At 42.4% G+C, this 24,009-nt stretch overlaps 2 protein-coding genes across 5 annotated transcripts in view; one reads left to right on the forward strand and one right to left on the reverse strand.

Annotated features, from left to right (window-relative positions):
* The first annotated feature begins 6,749 nt into the window (after window positions 1-6,749).
* Window positions 6,750-8,433, forward strand: LOC124014021 (histone H2A.Z). Its single transcript, XM_046328661.1, has 5 exons — window positions 6,750-6,847; window positions 7,140-7,217; window positions 7,589-7,702; window positions 7,859-7,988; window positions 8,097-8,433. Exons 1-5 carry the CDS (start codon window positions 6,845-6,847, stop codon window positions 8,156-8,158), a joined length of 387 nt encoding a protein of 128 aa, XP_046184617.1. The 5' UTR covers window positions 6,750-6,844; the 3' UTR covers window positions 8,159-8,433.
* A 12,300-nt stretch (window positions 8,434-20,733) lies between these two features.
* The window catches only part of LOC124014353 (protein AF-9-like), a 67,211-nt gene continuing 63,935 nt past the window's right edge, over window positions 20,734-24,009 (reverse strand). For all 4 annotated transcript variants that reach the window (XM_046329236.1, XM_046329235.1, XM_046329234.1 and 1 more), the window contains exon 14: window positions 20,734-22,878. In XM_046329236.1, the coding sequence (XP_046185192.1) occupies window positions 22,747-22,878 (132 nt within the window). In that variant the 3' untranslated portion in view covers window positions 20,734-22,746. The remainder of the gene's footprint in view (window positions 22,879-24,009) is intronic.

The raw sequence follows: 24,009 nt of genomic DNA on the forward strand, positions 1-24,009 counted from the left end.
TGCACGGCCCCATGTCACAAGGATCTGTACACAATTCCTGGAAGCTGAAAATGTCCCAGTTCTTCCATGGCCTGCATACTCACCAGACATGTCACCCAGAGCACGTTTGGGATGCCATGGATTGACGTGTACGACAGCGTGTTCCAGTTCCGCCAAAATCCAGCAACTTCGCAGAGCCATTGAAGAGGAGTGGGACATTTCACAAGCCACAATCAACCGCCTGCTCAACCCTATACGAAGTAGATGTGTCGTGCTGCAGGAAAATAGTGGTCACACCAGATACTGACTGGTTTTCTGATCCACCCCCCTACCTTTTTTCTGTGTCTGTGACCAACAGATGCATATCTGTACTCCCAGTCGTGCAATTCATAAATTAGGGCCTAAAGAATTGATTTCAAGTGACTTATTTCCTTAAATGAACCATAACTCAGTATATGGGGCATACAACAATCTCAAGTTTGTAGATTTTGTTACGAAGAGACAGAATCAATAGGTCATTTATTCTGGTATTTCCCATATGTAGTTTGTTACTGGTCATAGGTTCAGGAATGGTTAAAAAAAATCACAACATGCACTTAAAATTAACCGCACAAATAGCAGTGTTGGGCGATTTGGAAAGCCATAGTCAGTCAATAAATAATGTACTAATACTCTTAGGAAAGGTTTTCATCTTTAGCTCACAATCTGTGGATAATATACGATTAGAAAGATTCCAAAATGTTGTAAAACATCACAGTACATTTGAAAAATATATGGCACATGGAAACCAAACAAGGGCGGTCTATGGTGATAGGTGGGATGGGCTGAGAGTGGCTGAGGGTTGGGATTAAAGAGCTGAGGTCTATGGTGATAGGGAGGATGGGCTGAGAGTGGCTGAGGGTTGGGATCAAAGAGCTGAGGTCTATGGTGATTGGGTAGGACGGGCTGAGAGTGGCTGAGGGGTGGGATTAAGGAGCTGAGGTCTATGGTGATTGGGTAGGACGGGCTGAGAATGGCTGAGGGTTGGGATCAAAGAGCTGAGGTCTATGGTGATTGGGTAGGACGGGCTGAGAATGGCTGAGGGGTGGGATTAAGGAGCTGAGGTCTATGGTGATTGGGTAGGACGGGCTGAGAGTGGCTGAGGGGTGGGATTAAGGAGTTTGTTTGGTAATGTATTGTTGTTATATATAAAAGTACCATGTATGTAAAATGTATGTATATGTAAGAAAAAAGCTGTAATATATATATATAAATAAAAGTCAGAGATTTTTATATATATATATATCTATTCTATTCTAAATCTATTTCCTAATTTTATTGGGGCAACCTGTTTGCTCCTGGAGGATCTATATTGATTTGCTCTTTCGATTGGAGCAGGGCTGCGCCTAACCTTTTTTGGGGCCCTAAGGGAGACTTTTTAAGTAAATAAGAAAATTGAAAGCTAATTTCCAGCAATTTTACCCATTTTGCCATGACTTATGCCATGTTGATGAACTTGCACCTTGTGTATTCTACTATTGTAACTCTCAACAGTAAGTTGAGACCCTGACTGAGTTCCTAAAAAAAACCTGACTGTTTATGTTGCTTATGCCTGGAGATGTTAGTTTAAAAAATATATGTATATATTTAATTAGGCAAGTCAGCTAAGAACAAATTCTTACTTACAATGGCGAATAGGAATAGTGGGTTAACTGCCTTGTTCAGGGGCAGAATGACATATTTTCACCTTATCAGCTCAGGGATTTGATTTAGCAACCTTTTGGTTACTGGCCCAATGCTCTAACCACTAGGCTACCTGCCGCCCCGTAGCTGCATTAGTTCCTCTGAACTGGGTCATGCTCATTGCAACTGCGCAGGCCCCCTCAGTTTTATCCAATTGTGCGCTCCACATTTAGAAAGATATTGTTTCTTTAATGAATAATCAATTAAAATACATCACATTTGGCAATGAGTGCAACATTTTTTGCATGTCATGCACTGCATGACATCTCTGCCTCTGAACCCATTACTTTCCTGAAATGCCTAAAGTCGGTGTGTTGTGGTAGGAGGCCAAAAGGTCCATTTCACAGCACTCTCTAAATCCAAGCAGGATGTCACACCATTGAAGCTCTTTTGATAAATGCAACAATTATTTTGAGTCATACAGTACGGTCTCTTTTGGCAAAAAAATGAGGACCTGAATCTAGGCCGTCCTGAACCCATACCGCAATTGGTGCCATTTAAAAATGGTAAAATAATTGCCCAACTCCTGGATAATGCTTAACCATTGTAAATAAGTAACAAGCTGAAAACCACGGCACAATGGGTAAATGGGTCAGGATGTTTTGAGAAGTCAAAAGTTGGAATGGGAGGAAACTGTCCATGGGTCAACAATATCCCAGTTACTACACAACTGGGCCATACAAATCAAATCAAAGTTTATTTGTCACGTGCGCTGAATACAACAGGTGTAGACCTTACAGTGAAATGCTTACTTACAGGCTCTAACCAATAGTGCGGATCAAAAAAGTATGTGTGCGTGTGTAGGTAAGTAAGTAAAGAATTAAAACAAGAGTAAAAAGACATTTGAAAATAAGAGTTGCAAGGCTATATACAGACACCGGTTAGTCTGTACATGTGGGTATGGTTAAATTGACTATGTATATATGATGAACAGAGAGTAGCAGTAGTGTAAAAAAGAGGGGTTGGCGGGTGGTGGGACACAATGCAGATAGCCCGGTTAGCCAATGTGCGGGAGCACTGGTTGGTCGGGCCAATTGAGGTAGTATGTACATGAATGTATAGTTAAACTGACTATGCATATAAGATAAACAGAGAGTAAACAGAGAGTAGCATCAGCGTAAAAGGAGGGTTGGGGAGGGGCACACAATGCAAATAGTCTGGGTAACCATTTGTTTACCTGTTCAGGAGTCTTATGGCTTGGGGGTAAAAACTGTTGAGAAGCCTTTTTGTCCTAGACTTGGCACTCCGGTACCGCTTGCCATGCGGTAGTAGAGAGAACAGTCTATGACTGGGGTGGCTGGAGTCTTTGACAATTTTCAGGTCCTTCCTCTGACACCACCTGGTGTTGAGGTCCTGGATGTCAGGCAGCTTTGCCCCAGTGATGTATTGGGCCGTACGCACTACCCTCTGAAGTGCCTTGCGGTCTGAGGCCGAGCAATTGCCGTACCAGGCAGTGATGCAACCGGTCAGGATGCTCTCGATGTTGTAGCTGTAGAACCTTTTGAGGATCTCAGGACCCATGCCAAATCTTTTTAGTTTCCTGAGGGGGAATAGGCTTTGTTGTGCCCTCTTCACGACTGTCTTGGTGTGTTTGGACCATTCTAGTTTGTTGTTGATGTGGACACCAAGGAATTTGAAGCTCGCAACCTGCTCTACTACAGCACCGTCGATGAGAATGGGGACGTGCTCGGTGCTCCTTTTCCTGTAGTCCACAATCATCTCCTTGGTCTTGGTTACGTTGAGGGATAGGTTGTTATTCTGGCACCACCCGGCCAGGTCCCTGAACTCCTCCCTATAGGCCTACCACTGTTGTGTCGTCAGCAAACTTAATGATGGTGTTGGAGTCGTGCCTGGCCATGCAGTCGTGGGTGAACAGGGAGTACAGGAGGGGACTGAGCATGCACCCCTGGGGAGCTCCAGTGTTGAGGATCAGCGTGGCAGATGTGTTGCTACCTACCCTTACCACCTGGGGGCAGCCCGTCAGGAAGTCCAGGATCCAGTTGCGAGGGAGGTGTTTAGTCCCAGGTTCCTTAGCTTAGTGATGAGCTTTGAGGGTACTGTGGTGTTGAACGCTGAGCTTTAGTCAATGAATAGCATTCTCACATAGGTGTTCCTTTTGTCCAGGTGGGAAAGGGCAGTGTGGAGTAAAATAGAGATTGCATCATCTGTTGATCTGTTTGAGCGGTATGCAAATTGGAGTGGGTCTAGGGTTTCTGGGATAATGGTGTTGATGTGAGCCATTACCAGCCTTTTAAAGCACTTCATGGCTATGGTTGTGAGTGCTATGCGTCTGTAGTCATTTAGGCAGGCTGCCTGTGTGTTCTTGGGCACAGGGACTATGGTGGTCTGCTTGAGACATGTTGGTATTACAGACTCAATCAGGGACATGTTGAAAATGTCAGTGAAGACACCTGGCAGTTGGTCAGCACATGCCCGGAGCACACGTTCTGGTAATCCGTCTGGCCCCGCAGCCTTGTGTATGTTGACCTGTTTAAACGTCCTACTCACATCGACTACGGAGAGCGTGATCACACAGTCGTACGGGACAGCTGATGCTCTCATGCATGCCTCAGTGTTGCTTGCCTCGAAGCGAGCATAGAAGTGATTTAGCTCGTCTGGTAGGCTCGTGTCACTAGGCAGCTCACGGCTGTGCTTCCCTTTGTAGTCTGTAATAGTTTGCAAGCCCTGCCACATCCGACGAGTGTCGGAGCCGGTGTAGTCAATCTTAGCCCTGTATTGACGCTTTGCCTGTTTGATGGTTCGTCGCAGGGCATAGTGGGATTTCTTGTAAGCTTCCGGGTTAGAGTCCCGCACCTTGAAAGCGGCAGCTCAGTGTGAATGTTGCCTGTAATCTATGGCTTCTGGTTGGGGTATGTACGTACGTACAGGGATATGGGGTATGTACGTACAGTCACTGTGGGGACTGATGTGGTGTATTCCTCAATGTCATCGGAATATCCCAGCAATATCCCAGTTACTACACAACTGGACCATACATGACAGAGTGGAACGAAGCCAGAACTGAATAGAAATAAAAACATTTCAAATACGGAATTGGGTTTCCAACAAACTATTTAAACTACAGTATTAGTGCTGTACTGGAACAGAAACGATTTGTAAGGGCCCTAAGCATTCATCTCCAATTGACAGTAAAGGCTATCTATCTATAAGGGCCCTAAGCATTCTCCTCCCATTGACAGTAAAGGCAAACAATCTGCACGGGCCCTAAGCATTCTCCTCCAATTGAAAGTAAAGGCAAATTATCTGTAAGGACCCTAAGCATTCTCCTCCCATTGATAGTAAAGGCAAAGAGTAAAGATCGTTCTCAGCAATGGAAACACTATTAACCTACTGCCATCTTGTGGGGGAATGGAAATATTACAGTTATGCATAACATCTATTTTTATTGCATGACGGAAATTACATCCCTGAATTAGAAGGAAATTGTATAAACGGAAAGTATTTGTGTTCTGTCATCAACATTGTTGATGTGCCACTTTCTTTCTTAAAAATAAAAAATAAACATTTCAAGGTGTTGCTTGTCTAGCAGGGTGACCAATACGCTTTGCTTCTTTCACCAAATGGTTTCCACCCATGTCTGATGTTAAGGCAATTTGACCAATGTGGACAGGAAGTGGGAAGGAAGTGGCTCCACTTTCCTTCCTCCCATAGGGAACCCAGTGTGCCAGGACGCTTTGCTGCACAGCCCCAATGGAGCCAGTTCAGAGAGCTTTTTCCAACAGAAATAAACAGGCAGATGGTTGAGCGGATGGGTTTGGTCATGGCTACACAATACCTTCCTTATCCAATGATAGCAGCTGTTGGCATCAGAACCATTATGGGGTCACTGTTGAAAATGGGTAGCCATTTAAACTCTATTCAGAGGTGTGCAGGCATTTAACTGACCTTTATTGAGAATCAACTGTCCCCTTCCCTCTTATAAAACGGGCAGGGTATGTGTCTAGGACAATGGTGCTTTACTGCATTACAAAGGAAGGAATGCTTGAATTATTGATTGTTGGAGAGTGCATGAGAAACTTTAGGTATCTCTAGTATACCATAGCTTCAATCAGCTTAACAAACACTGAACAAAAATATCAACGAAACATGTACAGTGTTGCACATGTTTCGTGAGCTGAAATAAAAGATCCCAGAAATGTTCCTTATGCACACAAATCTTATTTCTCTGGAATACTGTGCACAAATTCTTTACATCCCTGTTAGTGAGCACTTCTCATTTTCCAAGATAATCCATCCAGGTGTGGGATATCAAAAGCTGTGGAGTATTTATGGCTGTAACAAAGCCCTTTTGTGTGGAAAAACTCATTCTGATAGGCTGGACCTTGCTCCCCAGTGGGTTGGCCTATGCCCTCCCAGGCCCACGCCAACCCAGATTGAATCCATTGATTAAGGCCTAATGAATATCAAAATCATCAAAATTGTTACATGTTGCTTTTATATTTTTGTTCAGCATATTTTAAGCTTAGCTCCTAACACTATTTTAACCCCAAACCCTATATATAACTTGACAATGGTATAGTTGTTCATAGAAAGGAAGGGCACTTTAATAAACATTGCCTTTATTGTAGATATGCATTGTTCGGAGAGTTTTTATCTCAATGAGATGGATATCCAGCACTCTGTAGTTACTCAGTAGGCCTATTTCAGTTTGTGAATTGTAATCAATCATGTTTTTTTTCTCAATAAATCAATTGATTTATCAACTGATGTTTCATAAAGACATTTTTTACACTGGTTGATTATTAATAAGATATATTTTTGGGCTATTTAATTTCAATAAAACTGTTAGGTCCACACATAGCATAAACAGAAGTTATGTAATTCTCTGCTATAAAGTATGCTAAATAAATTTGAGAATAAAATAGAAACTACTTTATCCAACATGCAATGAGAAATTACGTGTCAAATTCCCGCACAGTGAGCACTTTTACAGTGTGATTGGCTAAGAGCCATGGCCCAAAAAATTATTCGAGAGTTGATTGGCTGGCTTCTTCCATGCAAAGTCCCGGATCAAGGTCCTCTCAATAAATAAATGGCAATCTAAGGCGGGACTACTTGTTCAAACTAGACAAATAGTCGTGGAAGATCTGTGCAACTGCAAATAGCAGGGACATCTTATACAATGGTATTTTTAATTATTTAAAAAATATATATTCTTCGTTGCTGAATCTATCACTTTGTTGAACGAGTGCAACGTGAGGATTAGCCTGTATTCGAGAAACATGTATTCGCTAAAGTTATTCTGTAGCTAATGTTAGCTAGTTACGTTAGGTAACTAACCTTAGCAATGTGAGTCGCCTGGCTATCAACCATAGCACGCGCTGCCGAATAAACTGGCTAATTAAAAATACATGTATATTGCATCAATTTCTCAATACATAAATATAAATATACTTCATCAATGTCTAATATTATAGGCTGGTGGCAAGGCTGGAAAAGACTCCGGGAAAACTAAGACGAAGGCCATTTCGCGCTCACAGAGAGCCGGTTTGCAGGTGAGTACATCAGTCATTCATTACATGCTAACAATGCTAGCGCCAACAATTCTGGTAAACGTGTGGCAAGGTAACGCAGTTACTTGTTAATTTGGAACTTATGTAGCGAACGTTTAAATGTTGGCAAACCGATACTATTTAGTTGAGTTACTTGGTGGTGGGTGTTTCGTAATCTTTTTTTGACTTACTGATGGCTAACTAGCTGGCGAGGTAGCTACTTGATTGAACACATGGCAGTGTTATTCGGGATCCTTGGGATGACAATCCTTACCTAACGATTTTACATTTTAACTTCAGTGGGGTAGGGACGTATCACGGATAGCACGAACGGGTACAGGCTTGGCCTTAACGTTTCCCGCTCTGCTTTCCAGTTCCCAGTGGGCCGTATTCACAGACATCTGAAATCCAGAACAACAAGCCATGGCAGAGTTGGGGCGACTGCAGCTGTGTACAGCGCGGCTATTCTTGAGTACCTGACTGCTGAGGTAACGTTGGTCGACATCGCGACTGATTGTATGTTTACAACACTTTGTGGCGGTTCATGACACTAAAACCATACAGTACTGTACATGCAATCGAAGTTAATTGATATATGCTCGTGCGAGAGTCGGTAACCAAATATTTACCCACGCGCTCTTCAGGTTCTGGAGCTGGCTGGAAACGCGTCAAAGGATCTGAAGGTCAAGCGTATCACCCCACGTCACTTGCAACTGGCCATTAGAGGCGATGAAGAGTTGGATTCTCTCATTAAAGCTACGATTGCTGGTGGTGGTAAGTGCAGAAGTTATGTTGTAGTCTTTGCCACTGCGATTGCCTTTGTACTAATTTCCCTGTTTTTTCTTTTATTTGCATCCACTAATTACTTTGTTTTTGTTTCAGGTGTCATCCCTCATATCCATAAATCACTGATTGGAAAGAAGGGACAGCAGAAGACTGTATAACCCTGGAAACAGTGGCATTGGGGTCATGTCATCTCAGGACATTCTGCTTAAATTGTTTTAAATAATTTTCTTGGTAGTGTTTTAGGACTTTTTTTAATGTATGAACTTTCATCTACTCATCTGTGGTATTTTTAAAGTGGCTTCAGAGAAGCTCTTTTATTTTGGGCTTGTGTGTTTTTGGTACAACTGTGGTTTGTATTGTGTACGTTTTTGCATACCAGTGGCATTTCCATGTTTTGAAGTTGTCTTTGAATAAAGCTCCAAGGTATTGTGCACCTATGGTTCCTTACTTGCATTCATCTTTTAGCGGATGTTGTGCCCTATAAATCCATTATGCAGCATTCTGGGTTATTTTTCACAAGGTGAGTGCACATTAATCAATGTTTTAGCCAGCTGACTAATTTTCAATCTTAGTCCCTGGGCAGGTTATTAAAAACGATTACAATAATGAGCAGTGAAGTGAGCACACTCAGCACAACAGGTCATGTAGAACCCCCCAAAAAAAATGTAGTATGCAGACTAACAAAACAAAATCCATAGCAAGTGTTTGTATACCTCATGCTGCAATACAGAACTAGGGATTATGTTCAAAGGCTGCTTGCCCTTCAGCCATGTCTTTTTGTGATAGGTGGTGCAGTGTGTTCCAGACATGGGAAGCTCTTAAGGAAACTTCAGTTCCCTCATGGCAGACCTTGGATCTGCTGCCATAGGTTTGGGTTTTCTGTTGAACAAAAGCACTGAGTGGAGGGCGACGTCAGGCCATTTAGGATCTTTAACACCAGATGTCTATTGCACAATATTTTTCCAACTCAGGAGGTTATGCTTTGAGGGTGTAACAGTGCTTTTGGGCTTCCTATCAAGTGTGTTTTAATGTACAGCAAGCTTGGACCCAATTAAGTGGGGGAGTATCATAGGTTTGAGGTACATTTTTGCTACCTCTAGTCAACCAATTTAGCATAAATCTGGAATTAGCTAGAATGAGTTACACTTCACCTGCTTTAAGAGGTTGGATTAAAGTATGATGCCAGGGCACATAATCAGATACCACCTGGAGCTTCTCCCCTGACCCATCTGGTTCCGTAGCATCAGTTGCCCTCTGTGAAGGAGTTTTTTTCTTCACATTGAGATACAAACATGAGTCAGAGACACTTTGTAACTGGGACCATTACAGTAGTGAGATCATCTGCATACATTTGAATTTCAGACCTAGTACAGAAGGCAGATCATTAATGTACAAGCTGAACAAGAGGGGCCCCAGTATTAACCATTGGGGCACACCCACATCATAGCTAAATGGGCAACAGCTCAAGGCATCGGAGGGACAAGTTGAAATGAAACAATTTTGTGATAACCTCATGGTTAACAGTATTGAAAGCCTTCCTTAGGTCCAGAAACACAGCCCCAACAATGCCCCTGTCTTTCTTGGACTTTACATTTTCCAGAAGAAAGCAGTTGAACGTTTCTGTGGAGTGTTTTGCTCTGAAGGCAAGATGCATGGAGAGTAATGTGAAGGGGCTGTTGAGGTGGGCAATCAGTTGCTCTACTACACACTTTAACAACCTTCGACACTACAGGTAGTATACTAATGGGCCTGTAGTTACTCACTTCAGTAGGGTCATCCGATTTCAAGATGGCTGTTATTCTGGCCGACTTCCAGACCCTTGGAAACACCCCCTCACCAACAGATATGTTGGTGACCTTAGTAATGGGGCCAATAAGTTACTCTTTGTAGTTAAGAAAGGTAGAGTCCAGCCCAAACACATCTTTTGCTTTAGAGTTCTTTAGTGAGCTAATCACCTTGTTCACCTCTGACTCAGAAACCTCCCTTATAATTAAGGCAGGTTGAGTGTCATTCACTAGCACTGAGTCCAAGAAACCAGTGGAGGGGTTCTGTGACTGAGTCAACAAAGTAGGAATTGAAGGCTATTGCTATTTCGACTGCATCCTGTGTTAGATTGTCATTCACCATGATTTCTAATCTTTTGAAGTGTTAGTCTTTCTGTTAACTTTTTTAGATTCTCCCAGATCAATTTAGAATTTCCCTTTGCTTCACCAATTATGTTAATAAAAAACTTGCTATCAGCATGTCACTAAACATTTTAATTGATAACTGTCACAAACTATTCTCGTTCATCAATGGATTAATGTGACATGCATACCTGCCTGGAACAAGACAATGATGCGCTATAACGTTGAAATATATTGGCCACTTTTATCAAAAATGTACAATTAGTACAGATTGGGGGGGGGGGGGTGCACCCCATTCTGTCAATTTAGGGGACGCCTTTTTGCTTACGACAACCCCCTAGGTAGAAGTGTTACCTCTTTATCCAGGCATACATATACACAGGGGAGAAATCATAAGGGTGCACAGTGACAAAATGCTTCAGCCAGTATGAGGTGCCTGTCGGTCTGACACCAAAATTGAGGTCTTCAGCATTCCATTACTGTGTACCAGGTGAGTCGTGTCAGTCAGGCTATTGTCACTGCATCAGAAATGAAATCCTAAAACTCTCATATGCGGGGAAGGCTTTATCTCAGTGAGTCTGTATTGCACAGGAGAAATTGCTGCAGTGAGCGTGACGAATGCTACAGCCAGAGAGAACCTGAGGAAAGCAAATTTTCATATTTATAAAATGTTTGTTGAAATTTTCTGCTCTCGCATTTCCTCAACACATTTCCAGCTCAGACTGACAGCACGGCTTGGCTATTATTGTCTTCTATCTACAAAAAGCCCAAGTTTGATCTGAGTGGTACATTGACACAATGTATCAAAACTACATCAGATTTTTTTAAATGGATGTCAGTAGATGTACAGTGCCTCTTTTCTATCTTGTTAGATAACTATGATGGACATGTTCAGGTATATAAGTTATTCTAAATGATCTATTTTATAATGGCCACTAGGCGTCACTATTGCAGCACTGTGTATGTTGGTCTTTTGATACAAGCAACAAAGACCATCTCTGGCAAAAAATGAAGATTATAGCAGTTACCACAGGTTAGATCTTTGCATCTATTTAATGTATGCTTGTTTGAAGAAAGGGATCACTTCTTGACTTGCTGCTGAAGATCAATATCATCTACCAACATCTAGATCTTATTTAACCGTGTGTCCTTTTAGCCACAGCCACCCAAGTTGTGGGAAAAGTCTGAATTCCTTTTGAGGAGTAACACTTCATGAATGACAATAGAGATCTACAGCTGTTGTGACTGGGCCGGGAGTGAACTAACTATACAGGTGTGCGGTATGACAAAGGCAGGCCCTGGCTTGAGTGTTGACATTATTCCTCACCAAGTAACTTGCCTGAGATATTTAGGGAGATATCTTAATGGGGTAATATGGTGATGAATAATTGTTATAAATTTGTTATAAAAATGCACAATATCAATGTTTTCGCCCCACAATTTCAAGTTTCAATTTAGCTTTTTCATAATGATTATACATTTTGTAGATTTAAATGTGGTGGCAAATTGCCATACACTATGTCAAAAACTATATAAACTAAACCATACACAGAGTGTAAAAAACATTAATGTCTCTAGGGTATGTGGGACACTAGCGTCTCACCTGGCCAACGTCCAGTGAGGTTGCAGAGCGCCAAATTCAAATACAGAAATACTCATTATAAAAGTTCAGAAAAGATACAACTATTTTAACTAGGTTTAAAGATGAACTTCTTGTGAATCCAACCATGGTGTCAGATTTCAAAAATGCTTTACAGCGAAAGCATACCTTACGATTATTTGAGAATATCGCCCAGCAGACAAATCATTACAAACAGTAACCAGCCAAGTAGAAGAGTTACACAAGTCAGAAATAGAGATAAAATGAATCACTTACCTTTGATGATCTTCATATGGTTGCACTCAGAAGACATTCATTTATTCAATAAATGTTCCTTTTGTTCGATAAAGTCTCTTTATATCCGAAAACCTCTGTTTTGTTCACGCGTTTTATTCAGTAATCCACAGGCTCAAATACAGTCACAACAGGCAGACAAGAAAATCATAATTGTATCCGTAAAGTACTTAACATGTCAAACAATGTTTATATTCAATCCTCAGATTGTTTTTAGCCTAAATAATCGATAATATTTCAACCGGACAATAACGTTGTCAATATAAAAAGGTAAACAAGAAAGGCACTCTCGGTCACTCACATGAAAAAGCTCTGTGACACGGCAGGGTCCACTCATTCAGACTGCTCTTACAATATCTAAAGGCTGTTGACATCTAGTGGAAGGCATAGGAACTGTAATTTGAGTCCTAAGTCAATGGATACTGTAATGGCATTGAATAGAAAACATCAAACAATCAAAGAATCCTACTTCCTGAATGTATTTCTCTCAGGTTTTCGCCTGCCAAATCAGTTCTGTTATACCCACAGACACTATTTTAACAGTTTTGCAAACTTTAGGGTGTTTTCTATCCAAATCTACCAATTATATGCATATCCTATCTTCTGGGCCTGAGTAGAAGGCAGTATAATTTGGGCACGCTTTTCATCCAAAATTCCAAATGCTGACCCCTACCCTAGAGACGTTTTAAGAATACCTGCTCTTGCAACTCAATATTAGGAAGATGTTCTTAATGCTTTGTACATTCAGTGTATATTGACTACCTCTTTCACAAACTATGGGTGTATTCACTAGGAACCAAATGGGGAGGGACCTACCTGAATTTTTCCAGATTTTTGATGCAAAACATTTTGCTACGGTGTGCACTAATTAATACACCCCAGATAACTTGCTAGTGGTTACAGTAATGTCCATTGCCATTCTATTGTTCTTGATTCATGAGAGAACTTGGTCATTAGAATGAACATTGATATTTGACAGTGCTTGACAATTTAAGAGATGCATGAAGATATGCCAGGTGTGTATTCACTGGGATGCATGAGGATATGCCAGGTGTGTATTCACAAGGAAACAAACGGAAGCAAATGGAACAAAACAGGAGGGCCCCAACTGAATTTGTCTAATAGAAACACTTTTTCGTTGCAAAGATTCTGCTATGGTGAAAAATGTTTTGCTACACTGTGCGACTAATGAATACACCAATGTATTTTCTCCCTCACTGTCTGGAAGGTATCACAGCGGACATTTGAAGCCACATAACATGCTGAGTGACATATTGCCAAGATATGCTTCAGTAGATCTCCATGCAGTAATTAACAGCTGGGCTATAGTTTCCCCATTCATTAGAAAAAGGAAACAACTCCTTATCCTTTGTGTCCTGAAAATCTAATTTGACAACAGAAAGCAAATTAAAGGCATGCAGTGGGATATATGCTCATTACCAGATTGACTCACAATAATCATTATATTCTTGGTAATGTGGCATTCAAATACATTTTATTGACAAACATGACTTGGGCCTAGATTCAATCAGATCAGTGCTAACCGACGATAGCTGGCTCCCGCATAGCGGATGGAACTGCATTGGAGTGTCAAATCGGTGAGCAGTTTGCTCTTGGGTCTATTGTCATGAAGCCACACCTGCCCCACTCGCATTAGAAGTTCAGAGCGAGAAAGTGTAGGCTATATAGAAATAATTACACTCAAATTGAAAAATCATTAAAGGAAATAATGAGTGTTTGTCATCATAATGGAGGTGTAGATTCCATCTCACATTCCAGTGTTCCAACTTGTAAACAACGCTGCATTGACTCTGCACGTCAGTTACCAACAAATTCTTAGTTACAATGACGGCCTACACCGGCCAAACCCGGACGACACTGGGCCAATTGTGCACCGCCCTATGGGACTCTCAATCACGGCCGGTTGTGATACAGCCTGGATTCGACCCAGGGTCTCTGTAGTGAAGCCTCTAGCACTGAGATGCAGTGCCTCCAATTTTAAAGGTGCCAGAATTTCAACTGATTCATTACCATGAATGAGCACAGACAGGCAGGCGCCCTCATTTCTTTAAGGGCGAGCCAGCCAGCCTAGAAACTGCCAAGGATCATCAGTGATATGATCCTCTCTTTTCTTCTGTCAGGGCAGGAAGACTGCAAGTTGTCAGCCTGTCTGTCAGCCTGTGAGCATTACAGCATGGCCTGATTCAGCCTGGTGAGGCAGGTGGATGAGGGGTTGATTCTCTTGTCCTGCCAGTGGAACCTGGTAGGAGAAATGGGGAGGACGGGCTAATTGGCTTCACATATTTGCTGTTGAATAAAATGGCCAGCTCATAAGGTTAGCTCACAATCTCATTGGATGATGGAAGACCAAGTCCCATACTACCCACACACTGAGTGTGAAGCATTTTACTGTGGCAAGTCAATGTTTGGTCATTCTAATATCCACTGTAAGAACATCAAGGTAATATGTACTCCTTTAAATAGCTGTTCTTCAATTAATCCTATTTTGCAAAGGCAGTCGATTTATTGGCCTATTGATTTGTTTTGAATCAATGATGAAAAGCAGTTGGTTAATGAGCCATTTTCCCCGATCAAGACCATTTCAGTCTACACAGTACCCAAACTGAGAACCGGGCCAACAAAGCACCACAGCATTGAACCATTAAAAGGGCCAATCTGTAGATGCTACATCCATTTTTCAGACATATACATTGATATGTACCCATTGATGCTTGTAGAATATAACTTATAAATGCCACATAAGCTTAATTCCACTGTCGTACCCCATCAGAACCCAAAATATAAGCTTGTTTTACACAAATGTTTGTAAACAAAGTAGATCTAAATAAACACAGAATGTAGCCTGAAAACATGGTTCAAACTATAATTGCGATATTATGGATGGTCAGTCCAATCCATAACTCAGTTTATGAGTGGTTACATTTCTCCAGCCCCATTCTTTAGCTTTTTACCAAAACAGGGGTAGCGCTTAGCAATGGTTTCAACTGCTGATTGCCGCTTTAAGTTAATTAAGATGAGAAAGAAAAGGGTCATTTGTTTTCAATTACATTGCAGGAAATAAGCAGTGCACACCTTGAGGCTGTGCAGTTGTTGAGCATCCCAAATGGCACTCTATTCCCTACAAAGTGCACTACTTTTGACCAGGGTCCATAGGGCTCTGTTTTAAAAAAAATAGTGCACTATACAATATAGGGAATAGGGTGCCATTGGGAAGCATTCATGTAGTTTCCCTACATCCTGCTGTAAACTATCCTCCACATCTGGGGCCTTCAGAGAGAGGCACAGGGAGTATTTAAGCTTTATGAAGTTTTAATGGAACGTGCATATCAGCGTGTCATCACGAGATTATGGGAATTTACTACTGTCACTGGATGAAAACGCTGCGGTGCAAGACAGGGATTTCCTTTTGTCTATTATTATGAACCTTTGAATCCCGTGTTACAGAACTGAGATCATTACTAACAGGAGTAGGTCTAACTATATATTTAGATAGATAAGTATCTAAATATACAGTATATTACTATATGGCTCTGGAGTAACTGAATAGGTTCACTTCTTTATGCTATTACAGTGGTTACTACTCATCCTGGTGTTAAAGCTCATTGTTAATCTTTTATTATTATATGTTATTACTCCCCACAAAACATTTTTGTCTTCACGTGATAGTAATGCAATATTATAAAATGGGTGGTAAGAGCCCTGCATACTGATTGGCTGAAGCCATGGTGTATGAGACCGTATACGACGGGTATGACAAAACATTTACTTTTTACTGCTCTAATTACATTGGTAACCAGTTTATAACAGCAATAAGGCCCAAGGGGGTTTGTGGTGTATGGCCAATATACCACGGCTAAGAGCTGTATCCAGGCACTCCACGTTGCGTCGTGCCTAAGACAGTCCTTAGCTGTGATATATTGGCCATATACCACACCTCCTCATGCATTATATCTTAAGTATAATATCTTCCCCGCACAATATATCTCGAAGGAGGATAATGCTTACTGATTAGTGAAAAGAAATGTGTGGTTTGACAAGACAGTAGGGAAGAGAAAGATGGTCAACAAGCATAGTGACTGAATTCGAGATGATTTCTCTTCCTCTTTCAAGTTCAACACTTTGGTCAGTTTGGTGGCAGGTGGCTGGCTGGTCGCATTTGAATGCTGAGCAGGTCAGGCTAGGTGCTGCTGGTTTCAGCTTTCCTAATATCATCAGCACACGACGCATGGCCAAGTCACCAGAATAAACAGACAGCAGTATGAGAGAACAGGTCTGGAATCTGTCTTCAGTGGATGAGATTCCATTCTCCCTTGTGTTCCCCCTCTCTCCTTTTCTGTGGGTTTTGTGGCAGGCATTGTGTGTGTGCGCGTTTGTGAGGGAGTGTCTGCGGGCTCACACAGACTGGGGTGGGCTGTGGGGGTGGGGGGGGAGCTCACTGCCACTGAAATCAAAAAACCAGATCTAGGAGTAACTCATTCCAAAAAAAGCTGGTCTCATTTGAAGGGATGGCACAAGGTTTGGGGGTGGAAAGAGGAGGGTGTGGGCAGGGGGGGCTGGATAAATAATCAAATCCAGGGAGTCTGGGGAACCGGCCGTTTGGGAACCTTTTATGCAGCCCTCGTCTGGTACCCCTGTCTGTATGGAGAGCTAGGGGGATCCCCCCTCACCCCCTGCAGCGCTCCCCTCCCCATCCTCTTTGATGTCTGCTTGCTTTTGTTCTTTACATAACTCGATCTGATTTTTAAAAAGCTAATTTGTATGCCGCTTTCAGGGCAACAGAGCTGCCACCCATAATTCTACAGGAGAGCTGACAGCAAGGTCAACGCGATTGGCCACACAGAGAAAAAAGAGCCGGGACACAACTAAGCTAAAGCATATGATAAATGCCTTTGAATTATTGTCACTGGGGGCAAATTTAATGACAATGGCAGATTAGTCTGGGAGGATGAAATCTCTTGGCAAATGGGAGGCGGGGATGCTTCGGTGGTCACCATTCACCATCAATTTCCTCCCTGAAAATAGATGGTACACTGGAATTACATTTGACATGGCTTATTCACACATTAGGTTCAGTTTAGGTGAACAGTAGGCCTATTGCAACTTGAATATTGAGTGGATTTTAGCAGATGTTAATTCATTTGTCTACAGATGATGTCCAACTGTTAAATGTATAATGCAATCGATAAAATGGATTTCATGCCCAAAGCACACAATGCATAATTCAGATAACCTATTGTAAGTCACTTTGTCAAACTGAAAACACAAATTAGCCTTCTCATTGGACACCTACAGGTGGTCATCCTAAAAACAGTCAGTCATTTTTCTTGCCTGCTGAACAACACTGGAGCCAGTGTAAACCTGTGGATGCAAAGGAACACTTTTCTTTGTGATGTCAACATTTAGGGGGCCTTTGTCGCAAACAGTCTGGAGCATGCCTTTAGGGAGGGAAGGAGGGGGGGTTTAGAGGGGAGGGGAGACTTTTCATCAACCTTCAGCTTTAATTACTTCCTTTAGGTGCTTTTTGACTGTCTTCCAGGGGGGGGGGGGGGGGGCAGAAGGGAGGGAGAGATATCTCTCCATGTCTCTTCTGTGGGAGCTTATTTCAGAGGTCTCTCCCCAGCCTGCTCTCTTTGTTGTTGTTGAGGAAATTGTGTTTGGTAGCCCAAACAGGATGTCCCGCTGCTGGCCATGACTGTGAACTGCTTCCACTGACCGTGCTCTGTGGCTGGACACGGTGCAATGGCTTAAAGTCATCCAGGATCCCCAAGGCAGACACTAATGGAAAACACATCTCTTCATCCTCCTCCTCTCGTCCCCAGTCTCTCTCAGGATTATGATCTCGTCGACGGATGGTGTCGTTGCTGCGGATGACGCGGGAGTGTGTCTGCTGCAGCGAATCCCAATGAGTGTAGAGTTGAGAAGAACCATGGCTGGGGGAAAAAAACAACCTGTGGACAATATAAAACACACTGTCATGAAGAAAGGAGGGGGAAAACGATTGAAGGATCCATCCATGTCAAATCCATAATTATCAAGTGACAAAAAGCAGCTGGTTAAGCTCTGAAGCTCAGCCCTGTTGCCTCGTAGCCTGCACTATCATGTGTATGTACACAGATACAGAAACCAGGCCATTGAAAATAAGCTTACGTGAATATCTTTGAAGTGATGCAATTGCCTGCACTCAGCATTGCTCAGACAGACCACAATCAAACAAGATCCTCTTCTTAAATGGTGTGACAGAGTAGAATGCTCTCAGATATTACTGAAACAGTTATGTCAGCAAAACAAGTGAAGTGTATGCAAGCCCCTTCTTTCCAGTTCCACACAAGAGTGAGAGACACAAAATTGCTTGTGTGAAATTGTCTTTAAAAAATACATGGTCAGTAGATGTTCTGGTTATTTAAACCTTCTCAGTCTCATTCTTGGCATTAAGTAACTTCCCAAAGGCAAACAAAAACAGCAACAATAGTGATAATGGTAAATTATTTCTATAACGAGTAACGTCTTTAAGATTCCTGCAAATAGAGTGATAATTGAATGGCCAATTGGGAATAGCCTCGAGCTCTTAAAACAAATCAGAATTGCAGCGTATGATGGAGCCGTGTTAACGTGATTAGAAGTGTAACACATTCTCAAAATACCGTGGCACCACCATCATTCCCACTGTCCAGCTGCTACAAATGTTGTGTTAAGTTGGCCGGCTTGGCACATCTGTTAGCGGCCATGGCTTAGCACGTCCGTTAGCGGCCATGGCGTAACACGTCCGTTAGCGGCCATGGCTTAGTACGTCCGTGGCTTAGCACGTCCGTTAGCGGCCATGGCGTAACACGTCCGTTAGCGGCCATGGCGTAACACGTCCGTTAGCGGCCATGGCGTAACACGTCCGTTAGCGGCCATGGCGTAACACGTCCGTTAGCGGCCATGGCGTAACACGTCCGTTAGCGGCCATGGCGTAACATGTCAGCACCCCTTACTACCATTATAGTGCAGGGCTCTGGTCAAAAGCAGTGCACTACACAAGGAATAGGGCGTCATTTTGGACTAAAGCCTGATTCCAGAGAGAACAGGAAGGAAGGTTGTTAGGGGGTGCATCTCAATAGTCTAAAGTGGTATCCCCTTTCACTTATTTTCCTCTCATCCACACCAATTGAAATCAACATGTTTATATTGTGTGTTGCAGATAGAAATATAGGCTAATGAATAGAGCTGATGTGATTCCATATTCTACATGTTAGAATAATGTCTGAAACAATACATTTCTATCTTAACGTTCTGTGACGTTACATACTCCTGGACAGGGCCCAGTACAACGAGACCTGGAAGGCTTTCGATTTGGCGAGCAACCATTTTGATCCATGTTTGATGGAGACAAAATGCCATCCTCCTTCATGAAAGGCCTGAGCATGATACTTCCTTCACCTTCCTATCCCCAAAAATGGAGAGTTTGGATTCCTTCCAAACGTTTAGGTCCAACCACCGCATTAACAAACCAAAAAAAACACATGCTACACAATTCCTGTCATCTTCTGGAAGAAGGGATTGACATTCTGACCCGAGACCTGTTAAACTGTGTTTGTGAACTTTTCCCCTTGTACATGTAACGGATGTGAAACGGCTAGCTTAGTTAGCGGTGCGCGCTAAATAGCGTTTCAATCGGTTACGTCACTTGCTCGGAGACCTTGAAGTAGTAGTTCCCCTTGCTCTGCAAGGGCCGCGGCTTTTGTGGAGCGATGGGTAACGATGCTTCGAGGGTGACTGTTGTCGATGTGTGCAGAGGGTCCCTGGTTCGCGCCCGGGTATAGGCGAGGGGACGAACGTAAAGTTATACTGTTACATTGATGCTGTTGACCCAGATTACTGGTTGCTGCGGAAAAAGGAAGGTCAAAAGGGGGTGAGTGTAACGGATGTGAAACAGCTAGCTTAGTTAGCGGTGCGCACTAAATAGCGTTTCAATCGGTTACGTCACTTGCTCGGAGACCTTGAAGTAGTAGTTCCCCTTGCTCTGCAAGGGCCGCGGCTTTTGTGGAGCGATGGGTAATGATGCTTCGAGGGTGACTGTTGTCGATGTGTGCAGAGGGTCCCTGGTTCGCGCCCGGGTATGGGCGAGGGGACGGACGTAAAGTTATTCTGTTACATACAATTGCTCTTATGTCTCAGCGATAGACTAGCATCCAGTCAAGGGGGTGTATTTGTAGACTACAGAAACAGGAGATGGAGTCCTGCACTAACGGGCCATTCTGGCTCAGACAAGGCTACCTATCTACTAGGTCTCCAAGAATCGAAATATAATGAATCACTGGGAATCAACACCCACTCAGAAATCATCTACACTTGGTTTAAAAGAATAGTGACATTTATATTCAGTGGCTAGTTGAAGAAAACTGGGGATGTCATCAAATTACCAAGTTGTCCTTAGAATTCAGTGACTAGAAGGAAACATCACAAATGCGAAACCTTGGATCACACAAAACCAGTGTCCTCACAAAGAAATTACAAATGTGCATTTGGAATTGCAACTCTAAGGTGTCTGAGAAACCACACAGTAAATGGGTCTGATCAGGTAGAACTGACAGAGACTGAGGAAAATAATGTCCACATTCAACCCAACAAGACTGCAAATTGTTTTAATAACCTCACCATGTTCATCTTAATAGGGAAGAGATAGGAGACTGATGGAGACGACTGCTAGATGCAGAGGATAACTGGGGTTTATTCAGTAGAGCAAAACATTCAGAATGTTGCCAATAGGTATGCAATGTATATGGAGCTGAACTGACTCCCTATACTTGAGGACAGATATCTGTTTTGCACAATATATTTACATCTTAATGTTCTGTAACATTTTACCCTCCTGAACAGACCCAGGCATTAAATAGCCCTTTGAAAAAGTTGGTGTTTATGTCCATTCCTAACACCCCCTTCTCACCAAATGGAGGTATTTTACAGGATATTCCTTCAGTAGTCTTGTTTCTCTCCCAAATAAAGCAACAAAAATGTGGGCCACATGTAACTGGACAAGTGTTAGTGGGGTCTGCATTTGAACTGTATTACTTTATCTAAGAAAGAAAGTGAAGTGTTTTGATGAAATTAACTGGTAGGAAATCATTAGCTGCATGATGTGGATGCACCAGAAGGCGGTTTGACTAAAGCACACATTTGTTGGGATTTTAAAACGATGGTATACTTTCAAACCTTCCAAATAATGAAGGATGACATTGTTGTCACATATACAGTTTATATGCAAATAAAGACTACATCATGACATCCCAACCAAAACAAACATCTTTGGGCTTAGAAATTAAACTGGAGAAATTAGGGACAAAATGCCAGTCAATCAACAGGACATTGCAACAACATACAAAAAGACAAATTTTAAAATCACACTGTGCCAATAACTGCTTTCACCACAGGTTGCACATGTCCTCATCTGTACAAAATACACATTTTATTGTATGTCCTAAGAATACACAAGAACTTAAGGCAGACATGGGTCAAGCAAAACACAACATACTGCCTTTGTGTGGCCCAGTGAGTAGCTACGACCACTGGTATTCCCATTGAGGCGTCGCTCGGCAGACTAAACCAAATCAACATTAATTACTCAGATTAGCAAAAAGGAAAATGTCCTCCAGAACAACGTGAACAAAAACATGTTGTTTTCTCAGTTCTATTTTTTCTCAATTCTAATGCACAACTTTGATTTGGCAACCAAGGACCCCGTGAAATAAATAAGATTCAATGTCTTTGAGTACATTTCTTCCATCAAAATTCCAAGATTCAATATGGTTCATTTTTAGCACAGGCCTGCTGACAATAGATTGGTCAAACACACACACACACACACACACACACACACACACACTTGGTTTCAACTTTGTGGACAGCAAGAGCTGCGGAATACAAGCGAAAGCTTGTAAATACGACATGCAGCACACCACTTCTGAAATTTGCCTAGTCATCATCCAATACACCAATTCAAGTTTAGGTACCAAGAATGGAATATAAATTGATACAATTGTATTAATTGCGAGTCCACGATTGGTCTCAGCTTGTACAATTGGGCACTGATAACATATCGTTTGAGAAGGCAGAATTCCTCATAGAGAGAGAGGGACGATTGACTGATCCGTCACATGAGATAATTGAAATCTCAACGTTGGTCCACCATCCTTCCAGAGCCAGAGAGATGCATATTGTGAAGTGCTTGCACAAGACTAATTCTGTTTTGCTACTATTAACACGCACACCTGAAACTCAAACTCAATAAATAAAGACTGACAAATGTGGTAAGGCAGTGTTGAACATGCATCATTCATCACAAAGAACAAAAAATTCTACACACATACATGATAATAATATGCACATTCCTTTTAAGAGCAAGGTCTCCGTTTCTTTCCTCCGGTTTGTTTTGTTAACTGTGGAATTCTTTCAAGGCTTTCTGGGTGATATTCCTGGTCGACAGGACTCATCTCAAGGGTGATGCGACACGCCGTTCAGGTCTGTGTCGCTCGCGGGCTACCCTGGTCGTGTGGAGAGCCAGGTTTCAACGAGTAGAGTGGCGCGACCATAACCGCCAGGCACAAGGACCCAGGGCAGGGGCCGGCCGGTAGTCTTTTTTTGCAACGCAGAGAAAGTTCAAGTAAAAAATAATAATAAGAGGAAGAATCCAAAGTTCTTCCTCGTGGCAGCTTGCTGCTTCCAGGCCTCATGACGTCCCAGACGTTTCCAGGTAACTCTGGAGCTTCCGTACCGTGATTTTGTCCAGGGAACAGAGGTCAAAGTCAAAAGTTGTGTTTGTGATGTGGAAGTGTCCAGTCTCCTCTATGAGGTTCACGATCTGGGAGGCAAGAGAAGGCACAAAAAGAAAAGCTGTTAGTTAACACTCAGACTACAGTATGTAAAACCAAATCCCAGCAAGAATGGAGAAAGTGCACACATTTCTTTTCTTTTTTCTTTGAATCTTCCACATTCAACATAAACAGACCAATTATATTCCATGCATGTCCTCTTCCTAAAACAAAAGAGGAATGTTGCTTGGATAATATAGTATGTCTAAGCAGCTGATATTAAACTATATTGACCAGCAGCTGAGTTAGTTTGTATGTGCACTACTGTCTTAGAGAGCAGCCTAGTCATAGACAAATGTTGGACCTCACACAAAACTTATTAAAAACACATTTGTGGGAAATGTCATTGAGCGGTTGGTGGGCTAGTGTCGGTTGAACTTGGAACGGGGACCCCCCCTAATTCACTCCATCCCATCCCTCACATGCAGAACCCTGTATTAGAGAGGGAGAGACCCAAATGGGAATTATACTTTTTCCTTGGCTGGTGTCTTATCGGTTCTAGTTCTCCTCCGATAGGAGTGTGAGTGTGAGTGTGAGTGTGAGTGTGAGTGTGTGTGAGTGTGAGTGTGTGTGTGTGTATATGCATCTTCCTTGTGGTAATTACAGGCACTCGTGTGTATTTGTTGATGAAGCAACAGCAGTGTTGTAACGTAATGGGGACCCAAACCTGATCCGTTTCACACTACCGGATGGAACACATTTCTCCTTCTCCCTCGGAGCGCAGACCGGATTCAGGAGTGCAGGGAGACTCCACCCATTGTTATGACACAGCAGATAGATGCTTGCAAGTCAAGTCGCAGCAACCCCCCCCTTCCCCCGCTTGTATCCGCAGAGATGGAACCACACCAAGATTTTCAGACCTGGTTTTGGTCATGTAGGACAGCATTTTGGCTGATACTTCCATTTTCCATTTGCCATGACAGATTCATTTCTATTGGATATAAACAGTCCCCATTTTTGGTTTTCATCACAATGACAACAACAAAAAAATCTCCCATGGGCAGACAGACAATCTACTTTAAAAAGACTCAACAATGACATAAGCCCATTTTTACATGTGTGGTTTTCCTAAACAGAGAGACTGGGGAGGAAACGTAGTGTTGGGAGGTTGGAAAGTTAAT

Source organism: Oncorhynchus gorbuscha, linkage group LG25 (genome assembly GCF_021184085.1).
Source record: "Oncorhynchus gorbuscha isolate QuinsamMale2020 ecotype Even-year linkage group LG25, OgorEven_v1.0, whole genome shotgun sequence".
Classification (NCBI taxonomy): domain Eukaryota; kingdom Metazoa; phylum Chordata; class Actinopteri; order Salmoniformes; family Salmonidae; genus Oncorhynchus; species Oncorhynchus gorbuscha.

Coding starts and splice junctions, on each gene's coding strand:
- LOC124014021 (XM_046328661.1), top strand. Junction 7,218..7,588: donor CACAGAGAGCCGGTTTGCAG/GTGAGTACATCA, acceptor TCTGCTTTCCAG/TTCCCAGTGGGCCGTATTCA. Junction 7,989..8,096: donor AGCTACGATTGCTGGTGGTG/GTAAGTGCAGAA, acceptor TTTTTGTTTCAG/GTGTCATCCCTCATATCCAT.